General features: G+C 36.3%; 1 protein-coding gene across 1 annotated transcript; it reads right to left on the reverse strand.

Moving 5' to 3' along the window:
• Window positions 1-13,625: 13,625 nt before the first annotated feature.
• On the reverse strand, window positions 13,626-14,619 carry LOC121823512 (olfactory receptor 7E178-like). Its single transcript, XM_042262898.2, has one exon. The coding sequence runs from the start codon at window positions 14,581-14,583 to the stop codon at window positions 13,696-13,698; it is 888 nt and encodes a 295-aa protein (XP_042118832.2). The 5' UTR covers window positions 14,584-14,619; the 3' UTR covers window positions 13,626-13,695.
• Window positions 14,620-15,977: the final 1,358 nt, after the last annotated feature.

Here is a 15,977-nt window from a genome sequence, read left to right on the forward strand (position 1 = left end):
GCAACCTGAGTAAGCCAGAGAAAGCAAGTCAGTAAGCAGCACCCTTCTATGACCTCCAGGGTTCTTCCCTATTTGAGTTTCTGTCATAACTTTTTCAATGATGTACAGTGTTATAGAAGTGTAGGTCAAATAACTCTTTCCTCCCTAACTTGCTTTTTCATTATGGTGTTTCATCACAACAATAAAAATCCTAACTAAGACAATTGGTCACTCCAATGAGTTCTGTTACACCATTAGCCTAGCACATCTTGCAATCAAGACAGACTGTAGGTCAAAGGTTTTCTGACTGGGTTGGTGTCCCTATTTCCCCTTCAGTAGCATGTGAAGTACCTTCCTACACCAAAAGGACTAGAATTTAGGGACTATCTTGACCTCTCCACATTGAATGAGCTATATGGATATTGTCCTTCACAATGGGGTCCCAATGTCAGTCTGTGGAGAGCAACTCTCTGTCCTAGCATTAGCCTGGGTTCTTTGGGGGGGGGTCTTCACAGGACCCCTCATCCAACAACTGAATGCAACCCAGCTCTGTCACTGGAAGACTTACCTGGCTATAAGAGATGGCCAATTGAGACTAGTATCTCCCATTATGAGGAGTTCTGATAAGAGTGACCCTCATAGGTCCAGGAAGATACCAATCACACTGCACTCCAATTCTAGCCATCTCTTAGTGTACTTGATAGAAGTACTCAATAGAATAGCAAAAGGCCATTTCCATCTTTCCTCCATCCTGTCTTCCCTCCCATGAGATACCTCCTTTTCCCATCACTACCCACTCTCAGTCCATCCTAAAAATCTATTCTATTTCCTCCTCCCAGGAAGATCCCTGCACCTCCACAGACCTCTTCACCTAACCTCTCTGTGTGTGTGGATTGTACCTTAGTTATCAATTACTTAATAGTTAATATCATTTGTAAGTAGGCACAGACTGCATTGCTTTTATGTGTCTGTATTATTACACTCAGAATAATTTTTTTCTAGTTCCATCCACTTGTTTGTAAATTTCATGATGTCAATTTTCAACAGCTGAGTAATAGTCCATTGTGTAAATGTACCACATTTTGTTTATCCATTCTTCTGTTGAGGAACATATTGTTTCCAGTTTCTGGATGTTATGAATAAAGACATAATAAACATGGTTGAACAAGTGTCCTTATATGCAAAGACAGAGTATCCTTGCTGCCCTTGTTCCACTTGGCTAAGGATGTTATACATTTCTCAGTGTTTTGCCAAGTGATTCTCAGCCTTTTGCCATTCTTTTATTGAGAATTCTCTGCTTAGATTTATACCACTTTTTAAATTGGATTATTTAGATTTTTTATATCTAATATCTTGGTTTTTTTAAAATGTATTTTGGGTATAAGTTTTCTGTTGGTTATGATATGAGTAAAAGTCTTTTCCAATTCTGCAGGCTTTCGCTTTGTCTGATTGACAGTGTCCATTTTCTTACAGAAGCTTTTCAGTTTCATGAGATCCATTTTACTGAGTATTAATCTTAGTGCCTGCACTATTGATGTTTTTCTCAAATAGTTATCTCCTGTGTCAATGTGCTCAAAGCTATTTCTCACTTTCTCCTGTATAAGGTTCTGGGTATCTGGAATTATTTTGAGCTGTTTGACCTACTCATACTTGAGTACTACTCATACTTGAGCATGATAATATGGATCTATTTGCATTCTTCAAAGTGCAGGTATCCAGTTTACCTGCAATATTTGGTGAAAATTCTGTCTTTTTTTCTAGAGTGTATTTGTGGCTTCTTTATCAAAAATCAGGTGTTCATATTGTGTGAGTTTATATCTGGGTCTCTAGTTTGAGTCAATTGATCAGCTTGTTTATTTTTATAATAATACTACTAGGTTTTTATTACTACAGCTCTGTAGTACAACTTGAAATGAGGAATGGTGATAACTCCAACACTATTTTATTATACAGGATTGCTTTAGCCATCCCGGGTTTTTGTTTTGTTTTGTTTTGTTTTTCTCCTTTGAGATCTGTGGAGAATTGTGTTGAAATTTTGATTAGGATTTCTTTGAATCTGTAGATTGCTTTTAGTGGGATGGTCATTTTTACTATGTTAATTCTACTGATTCATAAGCATGGGAGATCTTTCCATCTTCTAATATCTTTTTAAAATTTCTCCATTTGAAGACCTGAAGTTTTTACCATAAAAGTCTTACACTTCCTTCATTAGAGTTACCACAGATATTTTACATAATTTGAGGCTATTGTAAGAGGTGTTGTTTCCCTGATTTCTATCTCAGTCAGCTGGTCATTTGTATATAAGAGGGTTATTGATTATTCTGAGTTAATCTTGTGCCCAGCTACTTGGTGAAAAGTATTTAGGATCTGTAGGAATTCCTTGGAAAATTTGCAAATGACTTATGTCTGCTATCACAACATTTTCAAATAAGGATATGTTGACTACTTCCTTTCCAATTTCTATCCCCTTGATCTCCTTCATCTGCCTTATTTCTCTGGCAAAAACATCAAGTACTATATTATATAGATATGGAGAGAGTGGAGAATTTCATATTATTCCTGATTTTAGTGGAATTGGTTTAAGTTTCTCTTCATTTAATTTGATGTTGGATATAGGCTTGCTTTGTTGTAAATTTCCTTTATTATGTTTAGATGTGTTACTTGTATTCCTAGAACTTTTATCAAGTGGTGTTAGATTTTGTCAAAGGCCTTGTCTACATCTAATGAAATTATCGCATCTTTTTTTCTTTCAGTTTGATATATGGTGGATTATATTTACTGCTTTTGTATATTGATACTTCTCCGCAACTTTTGGTGAAAGTCTATGTGATCATGGTGGATGACCTTTTTTTATGTGTTCTTGGATTCAGTTTGCAAGTATTTTACTGAGTAATTTTGCATCTATGTTCATGAGGCAAATCAGCATGTAGTTCTCATTCTTTGTTGAGTCTTTATGTGGTTTGGGTATCAAGGTGACAATGTTTCTTCTGTTTCTATTTTTTGGAATAATTTAAGGAGGTTTGGTGTGAAATCTTCTGTGAAAATTGAGTAGAGTACTACCCTAAAAGTGTCTGCCCCTGGGGTTTTACTGATTCACAGACTTTTAATGACTTCTTCTATTTCACTAGGGGTATGCAGGTCAGTTTAAATTGTTTATCTGACCTTTATTTAATGTTAGTAATTAGTACCTATTGAGAAAATTACCCATTTCCTTTTGATTTTCCCATTTGGTAGAATGTAGGTTTTTAAAGTACGTCCTTATAATTCTCTGGATTTCCTCTGTGTCTTTTGTTATGTCCTCCTTTTCATTTGTGACTTTGTAAATTTGGATATTCTTTCTTTTAGTTAGTTTGGATAAGGGATTTTCTATCTTGTCAGTTTTCTCAAAGAACGGACTCTTTGTTTCATTTATTCTTTGTATTGTTCTTCTTGTTTCTCTTTTATTGATTTCAACCCTCAGTTTGATTTTATCTTGCTGTGTATTCCTCTTGAGTGTGCCTAATTATTTTTGTTCTAGAGAATTCTTGTGTGTTTTTAAGTTACTAGTAGGAGACCTCTCCACTTTTTTGTAGGTAGTTAGTGCTATGTGAATTTCTCTTACCACCACTTTCATGTGTCCCACAAGTTTTGTTGAGTTGTGTGTTAATTTTCAGTGAATTCTAGAAAGTCTTCAATTTCTTTCTTTATTTCAGGTTCCATGAACTTGTTAGCTTTCAGTTTTTGTTGTTCTTGTTGATATCCAGCTTTAATCTGTGGCAGTCTGATAGGATGCAGGGAGTTACTTCAATTTTCTTGTATCTGTTGAGACTCACTTTGTGTCTACTTAGGTCAATTTTATTAGATAACCCTCTTTCCTTCTTAGGTTCCATTTTCTAAAAACATCCTTTTCAACCCATTACCCTAAGGAAATGTCTATGACTAATGTTGATGTGTGTTACTTGAATGCAGCAGGATGGCTCCTGTTTTTTCATCCATTCTCTTTATCTGTGTCCTTTATTGTGAAATTAAAATCAATTATTTTTTTAAAGATTTATTTATTTATTATGTATACAGAGGAGGGTGCCAGATCTCATTACAGATGGTAGTGAGCCACCATGTGGTTGCTGGGAATTGAACTCAGGACCTCTGGAAGAACAGGCAGTGCTCTAAACCTCTGAGCTATCTCTCCAGCCCTAAAATCAATTGTTTTGTTGTTGTTAGTGGTGGTGGTGGTAGTGGTGATGGTGGTGTGTGTCTTTGTGTGTGTGTATCTTTGTGTATGTGTATGTGTATGTGTATCTTTGTGTGTGTGTGTGTGTGTGTATTTCTCTGAGTTTTGCTGGCTTGAGATTATTTATTTCCTGGTTTTCATGTATGTAGTTAAATTCCTTGGTTTAGAATTTTCCTTGTATAACATTCTTTAAGGCTGAATTTATAAGTAGATTTTTATTTGAATTTATCATGGGATATCATAATTTCTCTTTTCATTGTGAATGGAAGTTTTGCTGAGTATTGTATTCTGAGCATCTGTGGTCTGTTGGAGTGTGCAGCACATCTGTCCAAGCCTTTCTGGCTTTTAGAGTCTCTACTGAGAAGTCAGGTGTAAATCTGATCGGTCTACCTTTATATGTTGCTTGGTCTTTTTCCTTTCAGGTTTTAATATTCATTTTTTGATCCCTATGTTCAGTATTTGTTTATTATTTAGCTAGGGGAATTTCTTTTCTGATGCAATTTATATGGTGTTCTATATGCTTCTTGTACCTTTATAGGAATCTCTTTCTTTAGGTTAGAATAATTTTCTTCTGTGATTTTGTTAAAAATATTTCATGGACCTTTGAGCTGTGATTTTTTTCCTTCTTACTCTATTCCTATTATTCTTAGGTTTGGTCTTTTCACAGTGTGCCAGATTTCCTAGATGTTTTGTGTCAGGGATTTTCTAGATTTAATATTTTCTTTGACCATTGTGTTCAATTATTCTATCATATCTTCAATGCCTAGAGTCTTTCTTTCATCTCTTATACTCTGCAGCTGAAGCTTGTTATTACAACTCTTGCTCGTATTCCTAAATTTTTCATTTCTGGAATTACCTCAGTTTTTATTTTCTTTAATACTTATATTTCTATTTTCAGTTCTTGAATTTTTCAGATCATTTCTTCAATTGTTTGTTTTTTCTTGGTTTTATCTAAAAGATTCATTCATTTCCTCCATTTGTTTGTGTTTTCCTAGTTGTCTTTGAGGGATTTATTCATTTCTATCAATTGTTTGTTTATGTTTTCCTAGATTTGGGATTTTTTGTTTTTGTTTGTTTGTTTGTTTTTTGAGACAGGGTTTCTCTGTGTAGCTTTGGAGCCTGTCCTGGAACTCTATCTGCAGACCAGGCTGGCCTCAAACTCACAGAGATCCACGTGCCTCTGCCTCCCAATTGCTGGGATTAAAGGCATGCACCACCACCGCCCAGCTTTCCTGGACTTGTTTAAGGGATTTTTTGTTCCTTTAAGAGAACATTTATTATCTTCATATTGTTGGTTTAATGGTCCTTTCTTGTGCCTCAGCTATGTTGGAATGTTCAGGGCCTACTGTGGTAAGACAGCCGGGCTCCAGTGGAGACATATTGCCCCAACTGTCACTGATTGTGTTCTTCCTCTGGTGTCTAAGCATCTGAACTTGTGGTGATTATAGGTCTAGGCTATAGTTTCCAGGTTTTCTTCATTCCTTGGTGTCTGTTTCCTGTCTGGATTTCCAGAGATTGTATTGGCAGTATGTCACCTGTTACCCTAGCCTGTTCTCCTGGTGTGTTCATGAGGAACGCTTGCTGGTGTTGGAGGCTGGGAGAAGTGAAGCCACTTGGAGAAGGTCTGTTGCAGTTCTAGGGATGACCCTGAGGTTTGGGTCTGGGGAACAAGATAGTAGAGAAGGTCTTCAGGCAGGCTGTCTGGTCATCCGGCAGGTGTGGCCTGCGATTGTGCAGGGGGTAACTGCCAAAGTTGAGGGCTGAGATACAGCAAAGAGCAGATTAGCAGAAGCTGATGTTCTGTCAGATCCACAGAAGACATAGACATGGGGAGAGGTAGCTGCAGTCGGTGTTCTGTTAAAGCACTGTGGGAGACCCTAAAGAATTGGATCTGGGGAAAAGAGTGAGGAGATGGTCCAGAGGCAACTTAACTGGTCTTCTACTACTGTGCATATTTTTGTGGAACAAGATGCTGGCTTCTCTATGGTGTGATTATATCCTATATAAACATGATTATATTGCCAATGTTTCAGATTTTGAGGAGTGTATATTACAGATTATTTTTTACCTCAAATTAATACCTTCTTTGGTTCAATCTTCAATAAATGTATTAAAGCCTTCATTCATTTCTTGTGGCTTTAGAGAGGAAAGACTCCATTTCATATGAGGTTGGCATCATGAATGTTAGTTTTTCCCATGAATAACACAGCTACTAAAAAGAATCAGTAATATGAAAAGTAGATTTAGAAAACCTTGACAAAGCCAATCAATAGATTTGTCAGGCAATATTCTGAAGTCAAACAGGAAAGGCATAGCTTTTATATTTGCAAAAAAAAGTTCACATTTTTTTCATTAATGGCAAAATTGCAAGTTTATTAAGTATTTATGAGCCTTAAAATACAGCTTGCACAATAAGAGAGAGAAATACATACGAATAACCTCAGCAAGATGTAACTTATTCTTAGAATATTGGTGAGTCAATTTCAATTTCAACCTAGACAGCAGATAATCTAATAACTTTGAAAGAATCTGCAAGGTTATCAAAAATGACTCCTCAGGGGTAACCAAGTAATTGTTCCTTTTCAATGCCTACAATCAATGTTTAACTTAAGTAATATAAATTTTGCATGTTTTTATACAATAGGTAAGTTGAATTTAGTATTTTAATTTAAAAGGGGGTTTAATGATTTAAAGTAAAATCTCTATATATGACAGAAAAATCTTTCACATCAGAAAACTCTCACAAATTATTTGTATATAAAAAAGTTATGTTAATGCTGAACTAGGATGAATATCATTGGGTGACACTGAATATTTTTATAAGGATATTTTCTCACAGAACTTAAACCTGAAATGCATTTTATTACTTCTTGTAACTCTTGTGGCAATGTTTTCTATGCTAATATTTGCAAATGACTCATACAGTGAGTTCTTATAACTTTTGGTGATTCAGTACGAAACATTGAAATCCAGATTGGCAACCTAGCATATCCAGAGCACTGTCTGTGCAAACATAGCAAACCTTTTCCCAAGAGACCTTATGGCCTCTCTAAATGCATCAACTCTGTCAAATACATTATGTGCCATAGCTGTTTTTCAAGAGGTTTACAAAAAGGAAACACATTTTTAAATTGCCATCATAATATACCTCATGTAAACCTGTAACTGTGGACAGTTGCAACTTCTGTAGGTTTATCCAACTAGATAGTAAATGTTGGAAGTGAAGCAGATATAATTTCTTGGACTACTTGCTCAAGAATATCAACAAACTCGTCACTTATTCTTCTGCACACAGTGTTGTTAGATAAGGAAATTACACTCAATTGTGTAACAAATTCATCTCTGATCATAACTCAAATAATGTCTTTGACCGCTGGCAACAGTAAATTTGCAGCGATTGTGTGAAGTATCATAGCTCCAGTGATTTTGATTGCCATCAAATGTGAAACTTTGATGGATGCTAATGGGATTATATCACTAGCAATGCACAGAACCTGTTTAATGATCAAAGGAATTTATTTGGGAGTTAATTCACAAGACAGAATAGAGAAATTTGTCACAGAATCCTGGAATGGTGAGGCACAGTCCAATACGCTTCTCTGGCAAGCTCTGCCCTGGTCCATACCAGCATCTAAAACCATGATGTAGTAAAGAGAGGGAGCATACATGCATTGCAGGTCTTAAGGGTCCCCCAGCGGCCACACCCCAGAGGCATGTACCTCAAGGTCATAGGCAGGTATATCAGCTACCTGCTACCTCAGTAGGGGTGTTGCTTCAGGGCATGGCTCAAACAGCCACCCACTACAGGATGCTACATTTTGTTTGTGGTATTTGCCACTAGTGTTAAGTGAAGCTTTGCTTCTAAGATAGTTGGTATCCTTGGTAGCAAAGCTCAGGTGTATGCTATCAAAATGGTGTTTTAGTTTGTTCAGTATTATAGATTCAGCTGCTAGAACTTCAAAACAAATAACACATTGGAGTTTTCCAATTCCTGATGTAATTAATGAGGTAAAAACATACTGTAAAAATTCCTCACTATATTATCTTTTCTAAGTTTCTCCTCTACATGATCCACTGGCATAATATGGTATTCTAGTAAAATAATATATAACAATAGCTTTGGTAATACAAAAGATGATACATGACATACTTCAGTCAATAGAGTTCACTAAAGTTTCCTGTGACTTAACCATTCTCTGTGTTGTTGTTTTTACATACCTCTAACCATCACAATGAGGGCATATTCACATCAACTACGGCTGAATATAAAAAGACAGATCAGTATCTAGATTAAGTTCCCATGGTACAGATTTTTTGTAGTACTTAATGATTTTGCAGTACATGATTTGACATTTACCCAGTAATTATAACTCTTGAAGTGTTTACCTTTGATAACACATTAGCTACTCTCTACTACACATGAGTGACCAGTCTACACAAGTACATTATGGTACCAACCCTGTCACATACACCTGTATTTTTCAGGATGTACATGATGGAGTTGGTTCAGTGATGTCATCATGCAGGGTACTTATATATGGGCATATCAGCAAATGGACAGACCTGCCTGGAGACATATCTAGGAGAGGTGTCTCAGTTCCTAAGACCATCTGAAACTTATTTTCTCATGGTTTAGGTTACTCCTGTGAAAGGGTCATTTGACCCCCAATGGAGTCACAATGCTAGTCTGAAGGATTTATCATTATACTCGTAGATTAGTGCATGTCCACTTGTAGGGATAGTAGAACACATTTGTTTTAGTTAGATTTTTATTGCTGTGATGAAACACAATAACTCAACAGTAGACGTTTCACAATGACTCAAAGGTAGAACTTACAATTATAGTCCAATATGAAAAGAAAGTAAGGGAAGGACTTCACATCACAAATCTGTAGGTAAGAACTGAAGCAGAAGTCATGATGGAACATTGCTGACTGGCTTGTCCCCTAATAGCTTGTTAGTCTGCTTCCACATGCCATCCAAGTCCATCTTCTCAGAGCTGGCAGCATCCCAGGTTATCTGGAAACTTTTGCATCAACCATTAATCAAGAAATCACCCCCACAGATACACCTAGAGGCCAAATTTGTGGAGGCATTTTCTCAATTAAGATTTCCTATTCTCATATATGTTTAAGTTTATGTATAGCTGACAACCTCCCATGGCACATGTAATATGAAAGAGGAGTGATGGAGCACTAGGAATTGCAAATGCAAGAAAGGATTGGATCAGAATGATGGGAGAGAAGAAGGAGGAGGGTGTGGATATATACACCAAAATGATCGATATATGAAAAAGCCCTATAAAAATAAGTAGTTTATAAAATAATACAGAATGTATTTTGAAAAAGGAGTTTCTAGAGATTCATTTGATTTTTTTGTGCAGTTTTCTTATGGCAAAATATTGGTAACAAAATTGTGCACTTCTATCCATTCTAAGCAAGCACTTTGCTGATATTTATATTTATATTTTTCTGCATCTATTAAGAGTTTGGGACAGAGGATTCACACATAGTTTTATATGCTTGAAATATTTGTACCTACCTGGTAGTGTTGAGTAGGGAGGTTGTGTAACTTTGCAAGCATGACATCTGACAGGTGTATGTAGACCAGCATAGGTGAGCCTGTAGACAAACTTTTCTGTCTTAGTGACAGCTCCCAAATAGCCACATAGAGACATTTTATTAATTATGAAAGCTTGGCTGATAGCTTAGGCTTTTTTCTAATTAGCTCTTATAACTTAAGTTAATGAAGTTCTATTCATTTACTTTCTGCCTCATGGTTTCATTACATTGTCCTACCCATGCTGCTTTCCTGCTTCCTCTGTGTCTGGCTCCCAACTATTCCTTCATCCCAGCATTCTTTCTGCCCCCAAGATTCTCCCTAGCTATTGACCAGAGACATATATCTTCACAGTGTACAAAAAAAGATTATTCCACAGCGTTTCCCCCTTTTGTCTAAATAAGCAATGGTTTTAACTCTAACATAGTAAAACTATATACAATAAAAACAATTATCAGATATTGTCAAAATAGAAAGGAAAAGTATTAACTTTAACAAATGAAACCATATACAATAAGAACAATCATCAAGCAAGAATCACATTCACAATGTCCAGTCCAACTTCACTTTGCATATTTGGAGAAAATACTCCATTATCTATCCTCTTTTGGTGAGTCCAAAGTTTTGTACCTAATTTATCTTCTATCGTATCAAAGGAAAACTACAACTATAACTACCTAGTCTTCAACTCCATCAAAGACTTCGGAAGGATATAATACTACCTGAGTAAACAAGAAATGAAGTACAAGCTACTTCCAAGCCTATAGAAATGACAGACATCTGGCTGCCTGGACAGTCATCCAAGGTCCCTCTACAACATTAGGGAATCCAGTCTTCAGTACACAGGCATAGAATATCTGACAGATTCTTCTGTGAAGCAGGAATTTTGAAGGACTGTCATGCCTTATCTTGGCAAAGCTCACCAGTCCCCCAAACAATGACTAACATCCATAACCCACTGAATGATCAAAAACTACACTCCCCATCTTTTGAGAAAGTGAGCATTGTGTTCTCTAGACAGATTCCTGTTGTCTGGGTGCATTGGAATCTTCAGAGGACCCTGAGAAAATTAGAATAATGGTTAAGTACTGGCTAGAATAGAATGTGAGACTGGACCATCACAGCCAGCAACCTTGAAGCTGTTCTGGGTGCAGAACTCTGAGGAAACTGTAACAGGGGCATCTGAGAGGCTGGATCATGTGGGCTACCCATTTTCATTAGTGTCCGGTCCCCCTGCTCTGAAAACACATAAACTTTCCTAGGTAACATGCATATCTGCATTAACACAAGTATGGACTGTGCATTGTGAACAACAGGACAGCCAAAGGTTATTTTCTATTTTATGTTTGAGCAGGTAAAATATATGTCACCTGTCTTATAGTTATTTCAGGTTTATTTCTTTATGTCTGTAACTAGGATTTTCAGGGGGTATTCCCTGATCAAATCTGATCTCTATCAACCTGAATGAATCCACAGCCTTTTAGTTCCTATGGAAACAAAAGCACAATCTCTTCCCCAAAGCAATACATTATTTTGAGTTGCATTTTAAAGTTTATGCATTCTTAAAGCATCTAAGTTGGTTTATTTCAGGAGTCCCTTTCACAATCCTATGTCTCTCAGCAGCTGTCATTTATTTATCAGCACTAAAAAATATTCAAAGTTAGCACAATAACATAGAAGATCCAGACTCCCTATGTATTTCCATCTCTCCATGGTTTGTTCTTATTATTACTTTACTCTTTTTTAAGACTTTACTGTATTATTTTTGAACTATTTTTACAACTGTCTATACTCTTTTTCTTTCTTAAGCCTATGCACATTGTTAAACACACTGTAACCTATTTAGAGGGTTTTTTTCCATCTTAACCTGTTTTACTATGTATCTGCAACCTTTTATGTCTGCATGAGCTAAATCTTAAACTACCATGCAGCTTAGCTCATGGAGTGCTGGTGACTGGCTCTGCCCACCTCAGTTCCCCGAGAGCCTAGCCTCATGGTAGAGATACCAACAAGAGCCATGTTTACAGTCCCAGGTCTCAGGAGTTTCTGTGTCTGTGCTGCTGTAGGTGTTTCTACCTAGTCTTATGCTACCAAGTAGCATCCTGCCCAATGCTCATAAACCCCATTCAAGTGCTTTGTAGCAGGGTCTCTCTTGAAAGAACCATGCCTCTGTGTGCCACTAACACAAAGCCTACCTGAGAGACCATGGTCAACAGGAATCTGCATTTGATTCTGTATTCTGAACTTTTTTAAAGCTTTCTTGGGCCTTATGTGGATATGTGTGCCCAGATGTTCGGTGCCATATATAGACAGACTATTCTCTCCCTCCTGCCAGCTTCCAAATAACCACATGGAGTTTTTTTTATTAATTATGAAAGTTTGACCAATAGGTGTGTTTCTAACTAGCTCTTATTACTTAAATTAACCCATGTCTATTAATTTACCCCCTGCCACATGGCTTTATTACCTTTACTCTGTACTGCACATGTTATTTTCCTGCTTCCTCCAGGTCTGGCTTGTGACTCCAACTTCTTCATCCCAGCAATTTTTCTGATCAAAAAATTCTGCCTAGCTACTGGCTATTTGGCTCTTTGTTCAACCAATCTAAGTAACCTTTCTTCACAGTGTAGGAAGGGATTATTCTCCAACATGAGCCTTTGAGGTTTGCATGTCAGTTTTATTTTACTTCTGATCCCACTATCTGTTTTCTAATCATCCAATATATGGATATTGACAGCTACACAGACCTCCTACCCAGCGTTGCACAACTCTTCCATTCATTAATTTACTTGATGCAGTGTGTTCTCTAAAGGCACAGGATAAATAAATCCTATAATCCTTAAGATGTCTATGGTATTTACTTGGTGACAGTAATAAGGTAGGAACTAATAGTAAAAATGTGGAGTTGGGTTATTGCTGTGGTAAACTTATTGTAAAAGGGTAGAATTCAGTTTGAATGAGGAATGTAGGAAACTTTGTAGAGGGAGACAAAGGAGACTTCACATAATTTAGAAAGAGAAGAATAGAATATCTTGATGAATAATTGGAAAAAGAAAAAATAGCAATGAATATAGAGAGACTGTGCACTTCATATGGAATTCTACTAGGAATTGGACTGTAGGAGAATTGCATTTAATTCTGAAAAAGAGTACAGATCCACACTGAATGGTACGTTATTGTGAAGCTAAGAGGTAACTAAGGGTGATTGTAATAGTCTATATTGTTTGGGGAGTCTGTTGGACTACCTTATCAATAACTCACATGAAAATTTGGGACTGTAAAAGAAAACCAGTTGTCAAAATGCAGAGGTCAAATAATCTTGGGAGACTAATTCCTGTCGGTGTGTCTAAAGTACAACTCATGCTCCTAAGGGTCAGGAAACATCAAGGTAGAGATTATTGAAAGTTTTAGATTCAGGAAAAAATTAAAAGGTCTACAAAGAGAAGAAATAATATAATGAGCAACAAATATTGGTTAACATGGTTATATTATTGGGAAAACTTAAATGTGGTAACCTTTCTAAGAAACTATGAAATATAATTACTTATTTAATATCATTAGGAAAAAGTGATGTTGTTCATGAAATGTTTCAATAGCCATGGAGAAATTTAGAATATATAGAAGTTGCAGAAAATCTAATTATTCAACTAAAAATAGTTAGGTTTCAACAGTTCAACTATGTAACACTTCAAGAAGTTAAATATGTTTCAAAGAGAATCAACTTACCTATAGAAGATTCAAAGCAGTGAAGGTTATAAGAGGAACATATGTTTTTAACTTTTAGGGTTACTATAACTATATTTTTAAAAAAGCACATTCAATTTGTAACATTTATTAGCATTCCAAGTATCTGGAAAAATACAAGGGTGGATTTAAAGAAAGTTTTAAATATTAAATGTTTGAGTATATCCTAACTTATTTCCCACATGAAGACACAATGCCTAAGTTTAAACTTTCTTCCTATAGACTCTCTTCAAAGCACTAACAAAATCCCTGTTCCTCAGGCTATAGATGAAGGGATTCAGCATAGGGGTGATGACAGTGTACATTAATGTGGCCATGATGCCATTGCTGGGAGAGTGTGACAGAGCTGAACCAAGATACTCCCAAATGCCTGTTCCATAAAATAAGAAGACAACAGACAGGTGAGACCCACAGGTAGAGAAGGCTTTATACTGTCCACCTGATGAAGAGATCTTCATAATGGAGGAAAATATTTTGTAGTAGGAAAAGAAGATTCCTGACACCGGAAGAAAACCAAATATAGCACCAACAAAATATGTCACTATGTTTTTGGTAAAAGTATCAGAACAGGAAATATTAAGAACTTGAGAAGGATGACAAAAGAAATTAGAAATTTCTATGCTATTGAAGTAGGTAAATTGTAAGATAATCAAATTATGCAACTGGGAGCCAACAAGGCTAATAAAGTAAGATACCAAAACTAAGAAAACACAGAAGCGAGGTTTCATAATGACTGGATAATGCAGGGGGTGACAGATGGCCACATACCTGTCATAGGCCATTGCAGTCAAAAGCATGTCATCCATAACTAGAAACAATATAAATAGGGACATCTGTGTCAGGCAGCCTACACAAGTGATGACTTCACTGTGTGACTGAATGTTCACAATCAACTTTGGGATTGTGGTAGAGACAAAACAGATGTCAACAAAGGAGAGGTTGGCAAGGAAAAAGTACATAGGTGTGTGGAGGTGGGAGTCATTACTGACAGCTAGGATGATGAGCAGGTTCCCAAGCACTGTGACCATGTATATGGACAGGAACAGTCCAAAGAGGATGGGCTGCAGGTCTGGATCTTCTGAGAGACTCATGAGATGGAATTCTGAATCACACGTTATGTTTTGACTTTTTATAATCCTTGGTTGCCTTGTAAAATAGTTGAGAAGTAAACACAAATCAGGCTTTCAATAATATATAGATAGTTTCAGTTCAAGCATCTATAAGTCAATGGTTCATACTATGTTCAGAATATACATTAATATTTCTGAGCTACAATAATCTCACCTCTGAAATTATGACTGTTTTCATTTGTATCCAGCTACCTCTATCCACATCTTTAAATATAAGACACTGGACAGATGTTGGAAAGCTAAAGACCCTTAATGTTAAATTTTCTATGATCATAGTAAAATGCACCTTATTCAAAATACAGACATTAAGTATTACCATTACCATTTGATGAAGTAGAAAACTAATTGAATTAATCTATAGGCACTATATGTTGTCAGGTATCCCAATTTCAGAAAGAAAAGAGGATCACACATTCTCCCTTTTGTATGGATTAGAGCCTAAAATGTATATGTGTATATATTCTAAAAGGTGTGATTGCAGCTAAAATCTGTAGTTCTAGGAAGGAGACCAAAAGCAGGAAATATTTTTTGAGGAAGAAGATGGAGAGCAGGAAAAAGGATGTGTCATAAACAGCAACAGAATATTGTCTGGGAAGCGGCAAGCGAAACAAATGTAGCAGAGCCTGAGGAGATGGTGGAAACAATAACCATGAAACATGCTTTGAGTGTGTTACAGTGCTGTTATTTGATGACTGAGAAAAAATTTAAACAATTTACATATTTTATTTGTCTAAGAAAATGATATCAGCTCACTGGCACTTGCTTCTTCCCTCCACCTCATTTACCCCATAAATGTTGTCAAGATACACTTTTGACCTACAGTCCATGCTGGCCTAGAAGTATGACTACCAAATATTTAATATATCTTCTGTAAAGTGTCATAATTACATTAAGACATGGTTGTAAGTCTTTCAGTCAAGTACTTTAGCCTAGGTAAAACAGTTTAAGGAACAAATGTTACCTGTGTCATACCTCACTTAGTGGGTGTGCATTATTAAGAAATTCTTAGCAAGGTTTTGTGCCTGCCCATGCCACGTGAGTGAGGATTTCCAAACAAGACATAGGTTGTTAGTAGACATTGTCTGTTGTGGAACAATGCATGACTACAGAATGTTGCTAGTAGTAATCAACATTTGTTTTCTGGATTGAAGAAAGTCATTGTATCTACCTATATCGTCTCATTCATGAGATGTAACAACATAACATACCTGATATCTTAACTATTGGGTTTTGATAACAAACCTAGAAATGTCATTTTAATAGTAAGTAATAGTTCCACTAACCTCCAATAGAGGACATATTGTCTCAGGATTAGAGGCATAGCATAAATGTTTCCATCCTGCTTTAGAAATCCC

This window comes from Peromyscus maniculatus, chromosome 17, assembly GCF_049852395.1.
Source record: "Peromyscus maniculatus bairdii isolate BWxNUB_F1_BW_parent chromosome 17, HU_Pman_BW_mat_3.1, whole genome shotgun sequence".
Lineage (NCBI taxonomy): Eukaryota > Metazoa > Chordata > Mammalia > Rodentia > Cricetidae > Peromyscus > Peromyscus maniculatus.